The 8,971-nt window shown below is 42.8% G+C and overlaps 1 protein-coding gene across 1 annotated transcript; it reads right to left on the bottom strand.

Annotated features, from left to right (window-relative positions):
- Positions 1-5,156: 5,156 nt before the first annotated feature.
- On the bottom strand, positions 5,157-6,301 carry LOC109377524 (gem-associated protein 2-like). The gene is given in 2 exon segments (XM_019633898.1): positions 5,157-5,915; positions 5,918-6,301. Coding segments are annotated over 2 exon segments (816 nt in total). The 5' UTR covers positions 6,296-6,301; the 3' UTR covers positions 5,157-5,477.
- Positions 6,302-8,971: the final 2,670 nt, after the last annotated feature.

Here is an 8,971-nt window from a genome sequence, read left to right on the forward strand (position 1 = left end):
ACATTTAAAGCATGGTGGGAGGATTAGACACAAAACTATAAAAGTAAGAGTAGATGGGGCAGTGACATTTGAGAATTGAAGTTTGGAAAGGTAAAGTTGCTGTGGGGTATGGTACCTGGCTGTTTGCGCCTCTTAGCATTATTCTAAAAGTATATATTACAAGGTTTGTAAGGAGAGTATTGTACGCATGTTATTATAATGATATTTATGCGAACATATATATAAAGCAACCTTGACCCAACCCAGCTTGTGTAGTCAGCTATAGTTTTTCTTTACACACACCAGTCCACCCCATGGGTCCAGACATCCAGGAAGCAGAAATCACGATTTGCCTGACGTAGAAGACACAATTATAGGCCCGTGACTTAGAAAGACATGATCTAGCCATTTAGGGCTCACCCAGAAAGAGTAATCACAGACATCACAAGGCCTACGTAGTAAATGGCTACTCCGAACCCAAAATGATCCAACCAGAGTACCCATTCATGTAGCGTCTTCAACATGTTCCCAGAGAGGTCATTCTCTCAGAAGGGTGCAGAACCAAACTAAAGACAACTTCCGGTTTTCACACGTTAATCTATTTGCCCAGTGTAGGAAAAACAGCAGAACGATTTTTAGAATCCACCGGTATTTGCTTTAAGTCCTCGCTCTTGTTGGTTCTAACTAGAATCATTCATTGAGTAAAACAACGTAAATATATATCCTCCTGCTTCCTCTAAAAAAACACAATTGCTGATTCTGTCCTCAGCAAGTCTTCCAAGTGAATTCTCAAGGTTTGTACCAGGCACTGATTCTTTTCTTTTTCACACCCCAGCACAAAAGCGGAAACCACCCTTTACAAAGTTTTGCATGAACACTCACAAGAGGGACAGCTGCATATTCCTCATCATGGTTCATGAATTTGGTGGCCTAAAGTGAAACTACATAAGGAGTCCTACATAAAAGGCCCTTTGAACTCTGTCTATTTCTCTGGGAGAAGAAGAAAAAAGCTGCCAAAGTAAACAAACATACCTCCCTTGAATAAATTAGATATGGCTATTCACCTCAAGGTAACCATGAAGTGGAGCTGAAAGAAAATAAGATGCCATATTGTTCAGTGCTGATACTGGGACAGTGCCAGTGTTTAATGAGCCCCTAGCCAAGCTGGAAATTGAAAATAAAACATCTGAACATGGCATTTTGTTGGGAACAATGACATCAAATGCAGCAACTCCTCTAGGACTGTCTAGCTCAGAGCCACTCCACCCACCTGAAACTGGGACCCTTATCTGGACCTGACCCACAGTTAATCCCTTGACATCTCACCCCTATCCAGGCACTTGGTTAAACTGTCCTGGTCACCGTCTCAATTAATTAACTGATTAACTAATTGATATTTATTCTCAATTAATTAATCCCCCCATGGCTCAGGATTTCAATAATTCCTTGCACAGAAATAGGAGAAAGCACAATCAGTTTCCATGTTTGCGAAGCAGAGAGTTTACTTGGACTGAAAAGTCTTTTCCAAGTCCTATTGTTCTCCAATCCTCATGAACCCCAAAGATATGTAAAATAACGTGCCTGACATCTGCAAGCAAAACCTGAATATGAGAAAATTACACCCGGCCCTTGAGCAAGCAGGGCTAACATGCCCAAGGTGATGCTAAGTGCTTGGGGTCCATCCCCTCGTCTACTCCTCTTGGTGAGGCAGGTTGCATCACTGTGCCTGTTCCACGGATGCAGAACCAATGAATTAGGGAGGACAACCCAGCTGGCAAGGTCACACTCACAGTCCACGGGCTCACTCCTACCCACCCCTGCCTTATGAATCACCGGACACACAAGTACTGATGGGAAGTTATGATCGCTGACAATGCTAATATTATTATGTAAAATTCATCTCCACCAGACAGGGGACACAGAGTGAATCTCAAGTTAATAATGTGGATTTTTTTGTTTTAGAAAAGTCATGGCCAAGTCCACATCTTTTCAGATTACATGGTGGCCATTACTGTTTCTCTTGGTGTTAAGTTTGTGTCCCCAACACCTACTATACTCCCTGGTAGTTAATAACTAATAATGGTCTTAATAAGTGTGATACTAAAATATTACCCTTTAGGACTGGCATTAATTACTACAGGCTATGGAAGGGCAGACAGTCAGCATCAGCCTCAATTCTATGCTGGGGAGGACTGTTGCTTAACAAAAATTGGCCACATGCTGGGGTTTCATAGCCATCCCATGGTCACACAGGGGCAAGGAAATTCAAGTAGGGAGATCAACCCAAGCCAATGAGACAGCAGGTGCAGAGGCCTCACACGGCAGGTTTGGGAGGCTGCTTGCATGCAATTCCACACCACTGAGACACAGTGCTGTGTTTTAGGAGGGGAGTGGGGGTGGGGAGGAGAGGAGGCCAGAGGGTAGACAGCGTCCATCTTGTGGGTCAAGCTGCAGGCACTGAGCTGTCTCTTGGAGCCATCATGTCTTTTGGAATAATGGAAAGAAGCCCACACAGGTAGGCATTTTGGAACTATCATGCCTCTTCTAACAATTTCTTTAGCAAATATAATGTCACAAGTTAGTGGTAAAAAACTGAAACTCAGGAGGTTAGAAATGTCCTCAGTTCAGTGTAGATAAACCCCTGGCAGGGCATGCATGAATCCATTGGCGAGTTTGGTGCAGAAGCAGGTGTGATTTTTCCTTGGGCAGGTGGATGATGGACAAAGTTGGGCCTAATGCTGCTAGGCCTCAGTCTTGGACAATTTAGGGGCAGTCTTTATGAAAAATACCACAATGTTGCCAATGCCAAGCTAGGCACAAAAGTTATATTTATTGAGAACAAGAAAATAAATCATGGCCTGTTAGAAATTCTGCAGTGTTGATAAATACCACAAACATCACACAATCCAGAGAAGTAACATGAGTCATAGCGCAATCAGCTCACCAAAAACAAATCTGCAGGGCCGGCCGAGTAGCACGTTGGTTAAGAGTGGGCTTGGGACACCAGCTCTGAGCAGCAGGGCCCCAGTTCGGATCCCACATGAGGGCCAGTGACACTGCCCTCTACAGCTAAGATGGTAAACAACAGCTCGACCTGGAGCTGGGATGCCGTGAGTCGCTCTGTAACGGCATAGGCTGCAGCCCCTGCTGCAGTGGGCTGCCATAAGCTACCATGTGTGGCCAGCAGTCAGCGTGAGCAGCCGGCAGCTGGTGTGAGCTGCCAAGATCCCTGTGAGTGGCCATCCAGAGGCCGGCAACCGATCTGCCTCATCCAAGAAGAGCACCATGATAATAGTAACATGGGACAGTGAAGCGACGTCCTCCAAAACTAGACTGAAGAACAAAAAGGACAACTCATCTGTTCCCCTTCCCCCGATTCCCCAATAAAATCTTAAAAAAAAAAAAAATCTGCAGTCAGCAAAGTCACGGTTACTGGCTCCTTGCACAAAGGGAATAAAATCGCATACCAGAGGGACCCAGAAAACTTGCCAAAGAAAAGAGAGTATTCCAGGCTTAGGGAGGAATTGGAAGCAGTATTTTGAGGATTCAGAGCAAAGCGGAGCTACATGTGAAAAAGTCAATGTTAAATCTGGACTGCAAGGTGAACCCAGGCCCCATCTCCTGAGAAACCTTAAAGTGCAGCCAGATCCATGGGCATTGTGTCCAGAACCCTGCTGGAAGTCCTGCCCTCTGTGTGCCCATTGCTTCTCTGGGTCCAGGCTCACTGCTCCTTGAGCAGTGAGACATTTGTTTCTCACTAATGAACAATGTTTCTGTGAGCCCATGAACCTAGAGGACAAGGTCTTTCACAGAGTGAGGAGCAGTAGTTAGTCAAAGAAGATGTTGTTTTGACATTTTAAAGCTGCAGATGGAAGAATTATTGTTTCCTGTTGATATTGCAACTGGCTTTGTACTCATCTGTTCACCCATCCTGTGGATGAAAGGGCAGAGTTTTCCTTCTTTAAGCCATGCTTTTATTTTCTCACATTGACACAACTCTGGAATAGTTTTTCCTTATGTTTTCATCCACAGCTAACGAATGACTTGGATTGCCTCATCATGTGACATTGATTTTATAACATCATATTCTATAAACATAATGGAAATAAATATAAGCCAGTCTTTCCACTAACAGGCTTGATCACTTAAAAAAAAAGTTGGTATATAATTTTCTCTTTCTGCTTCAAAACTCACAATTAGCGATATATAAATTTTTCAAATTATTGTCAAATTTGGGTAAGTCTCTGTCACTTTGCCGTCATATGCGAGCTCTAAGATTTTAGTATTTCTTTATTTTTTTATTGAAGTTTGATAAATCTTAAAGACTCTTTTTATTGGCAACGCTCATTACACACAGAATTTAAATTGTCCCTATGTTGTCTTGAGCTTCAAATTTGTGTGGTCATATAATTTTATATTACATTGATTAGCTTATTGAATCTGCATAAAGATTTTTGTACTGAAACGAGTATTTCTTCAGGATGTCTTACTGTCCAGGTCACAATTCTACGTCTGTCATCTCTGGACCCATCAGGCTTCATCAGCTAAAGGGGATGTGAGAGGACAGACCCCGTACATCGGATCTATGCCACTCCACATACATATGTCCTTGCTGTGAGTAGTTACGCTGTATGTGCAGGTGTGTGCCCTACAAATGGGGAAGGTGAGAAATACTATTTCATCCAATTCCCATCAAATATAAAAAGAAATGCAAGGTGCATGAGATACCACATTAGTGAGTATATTTCCAATAGTAGAAAACGTCCATTTTTGACTAAGCATCAAACAACACCAAATCTTCCATTCATAATTTTACATGTATTATGATGGAAATAATTTCCAAAACCAACTTATAGTTTCACATATTTCAAACCTTGTTTCCTCTCTTCTAATCACATACTTCCAATGTGAGTTGCTATAGGACACTTCCTGATCAAGACCCATTTTCTTACCCTGCTCCTTTGGGTTAAAACCCAAATATAATATGATAATAATATGAACAGACTCCACTATTTTGAAAGCATGGGGTGGGCAATAGGGACATGCAGAAGAATGCGTATCACCAGCAACAATAGTGGGAAGATACCTGAGGAAAAAGTAAGGGTAAGAGAAAACATGTAAAAGAAAAGTTGAGAGGTATCAGGACCTGGAGAAAGGCTTTTTTTTTTCATTTTCAATAAAATTTTATGTGTATTCATATAAAACAATGAAACAGCACCAAGGACATCTGTAAAATTTCATCATACAGTACTGCATGTGGTTATAGAAAAACTTTAAAACTTGTCATTAGAAACTAGGTGGAGTTTCTTCAAAGTATCAAAGATACTTCAGATATTCAAATCCACACAAGCTATCTCCTGCGTTGCACAGTTTAAGATGAAGACCCCTCTCATAATGTTGAAGATGTGATGCAATCTGTACTTGAATTGGCATTGTACTTCCTCAGACTTAGGCTGCCTTCATCACAAGTATTTTCTATCCCTGAGAGATCAGCTACGTCAAGATGGTTCATCAGCTAAATCTCGTTGGTCAAAATACCTGCTAACCAAGCAGATTAATAAATTCAAAGCAGGAACCCTCTCATCATCTTTGTTGTCCACTAAGAGCCTCACTTCAGAGCACCTTCTTGCAAGCTGCCGAATCAGTGAGTGAGCCTCAGGTAATAAAGGTTTTTCAAGACAAGCCAATAAAGCATAAAGCCATCTCCCCAATTCTGGAGTAAAGTCTCTTTCTCTAAACCAATTACTCAGATATTCCAAGACACTGGTTACTGTTGCCTGATTCATTCTGCTAACAATACTAAGCAAGGGAGGAAAACCAATTTGTATATAATCTATTCCAGGACTTTCGTTTTTAGCTGGTCCAACAGCCCCTTCAACACATAGCCTTTCACCCAGACAAAATTTTTTCCAGCCTTCTTCATCTTCAGATTTTGGATACATACCATGGTCACGTTACTATCCAGCTGTTGTGATTTCCAGTGACTTCTATGTCTGTTCACACTCTGTCGAATAATTGAAAACTGTGCCACTTGCTGCTGTTGCCACTGAAGTGTGGGGGAATATCCTTCAGGAGCAGGTTGGCATCCTGAAAGGGAAACATTCACACTTTGCTTCCTTTTCAACTTCTTTGGGTCAATTTGAGCTACCACAACATCTGGACATTGAGCTGCTTCGATCTGGACCCGCTTCAAGTATTCCTGAGGCGTCCTCGGGGGTGCGGAGGGATCAAAACTTTCTGTCAAGTCGCAGGGATCCACTGGCAACAGCCGGGGCATCAACTCTTCCACTGCAGACTCCGACGGTACCCACGCCATAGTTTCCAATCCAGTCAGTCCCCGAGAAAGGCTTTTAAATGCATCCAGAAGAAACCCCTTCCATCTTATTGGCCAGACCTTTGTCACATGACCAACACCTAAACTAACCACTGTTAGGAACTGACATCATAGATATTATCAACGACACTCAATAAAACCAATGGGTAAGGACTGCAGCAACACCAAAAATGATGTCATCATTGGGGACTGGTTCAATGAATCATCATGCACAAATATGACGGAACAGTACACAGCCATTAAGGAAAATTAGATGTCAATATATGTGTTAAAATTGAAAGAATGTTTAAATATATTATTTTATTGAAAGCTAGGAGCATACAGGATGGCAATAAGGCTCTTTGAGAAAACAAAGCCATACATATGTGTGTGTACCTAAACACACACACACACACACCTGAGAGAATGAGAGTGAGGGGGGGCAGACTAGCATTTGCCTTGCTCCTGAAAGAAAGCAGAAGTAATTAATAACAGTGGCTATTTTGGAGAGAAGTAGAGTGGGTAGGATAATGGGTGGTAAGTGTTTACTTTTTAAAAATTTTGTACCCTTTGGTTGTGTTTGAAATTTGTAGCCATGTGCATGGGTGTTTCAGGGATGAGATTATAGGTTAGTCTTCATCTTATTCATTATTTGTCTATATTTTAAAAACTAGCAAATGTTATGACTAAATGTTCTATTTCACATGGTCGATATGCCTGCATCTGCTTAATAGTGTATTAAGTTAAGTAGGAATAGTTAATGTGTGAGTTAATTTTCAACATGAGGTGTTTCCACATGCCCCCTTGAATTATCCATTTAGTTTTCAACACATTTTAATTTTCTTGTTTTTAGTGGAACTTAACGTTCTGGATAAGTCCTCTCCCATGATATTGTGTGCTCCTAGGGGGAAGAGAACATGTCTTAGGCTGTTCATAACCCCCATGGTGCCTGTCTCAGCAGGGAGCATGTCACTGCTGCTGGAGAAATGGCTAGGATTAGCAGGGGGCCTCCTGCTTGACTCTACAGTGCACAATTTCATCCTCTTCCATCTCTCTAATTGTTACTCCCATGGAATGTTAAGAGGAAGTAGACTGCTGCCAGTAAAGTTGAAAGTAAAGGGCATATAAATCTCAAAATGACGGTCTGCATTTTATTTCAGTGCAAGCTCCAGACGTTGCATTTACATTTCAGCACCTCTACCTAAAAAGGGTAATGGTTTGTTGTCACTGATCCCATTAAGAATCTAATGAAAGCTGTGGGACATGATTCAGGAAGTGTGTGTGTGTGTGTGTGTGTGTGTGTGTGTGTGTGTGTGTGTGTGCATACACACACATGAACACAAACATTCAAAACTCTCAGAGTCCAGTGGAGTTTCTGGAAGCCCTCTGTGGACTCTCATATTAAGAAACCCTGGTTTGAAACCTGGCCAGCCATCCTCAACTCCCTTCTTTCTGTCTGCCTCCAAGTGCAAAACTAAAAGCACCAGAGTGTTGATTTCTAGCCTTCCTCACCACCAGGGGGCCTAGGACCCAGTTCCAGACAATAACATGAAAGACATCTGCTAAGGCTCTTCTAGGAAAATGTCTATGCTGGATAAGAAGGAAGAGGCCCTGAAGAGAGTCTCTCTCTCTGCCCTCCTCCACCATGTCTCTCTGTAAAAACCCCCTTCCCACCCCATGATCACCCCCTACTTCTGCCCTTTGGCAGGTACAGTGTGGACAGGAAGCCTAGGGCTATGGCGGCCACCTTTAGGTCATGGACAATGTGCTCAGGAACAGACCCCAGGAAAGTTGGAGGAGATAGATGAAACAGCCTCAGCCCTGTTGACAACATTCTGCCATCTGCCCAACTCTGTGGCCACCATATCCCCATGGCCTGTTGGGCAATGGTCATTGTCTTCACCAGAGCAGCCAGTGTTTCTCACCACTCCTGGTAGCCAAAACATTCCTAGGAGAGATGGAGGTGACACCCTAAGTTATAGTACCAGTGCCAGGGACTCACTCCATTGAAACTTATTTTCTTTGGGGCTGGGGATAGGGACTTAACTAAAAATTACATGTCTTAGCTTCTTGTTCTCAACCTCCTTCCACTTATTTCCTCATAGACAAAAAGGGTTTGTGCCCAGCCTTCCTCATTTTTGTTATTATTTCACTGAGGATGCTAGAGGGGAAGCAAGTCCATGCTGAGTACGAGATTTTTGAAAACAGGTGACTTCCCAGATGAGGCAATTTCCCTTGAGCAAATCTCAGAGCTGAGGACATTTGGATCATCCCACACATACTTTCCTAGGAGGGATATATGGAATCTCCCTGACAAGAAGTGCCCTGTCCTCAAATGGCTTACAGACCAAATACACACTGTAGTGAAAGGGTCATGGGGCATAGTTCGGGTTCAGACTTCACCACTCTCTTAGTTAGAGTTCCCTGGCCACAGACTCCAATATGGAGATTCATGTGCAAGAGGCCAATTGAAGAGAGTGCTCTAGATGCAGGAACGTGAGGATGGGGAGAAACTGGACTCAGGGACACAAGGATGCAGGACTGGACATGGGAGAAATTTGGCAGGGATACAGCTCCAAAGAGGCCTCAGTTGGCCCCATGGAGAGCTCTAGTGCTGAGATGGTCTCACCGAGTTGTTGCATATTCAAGCTAAAGAGTTAGTCCTTTGGGCCCCACATA

The sequence above is a fragment of the Hipposideros armiger genome, unplaced genomic scaffold (assembly GCF_001890085.2).
Source record: "Hipposideros armiger isolate ML-2016 unplaced genomic scaffold, ASM189008v1 scaffold_1434, whole genome shotgun sequence".
Classification (NCBI taxonomy): Eukaryota; Metazoa; Chordata; class Mammalia; order Chiroptera; family Hipposideridae; genus Hipposideros; species Hipposideros armiger.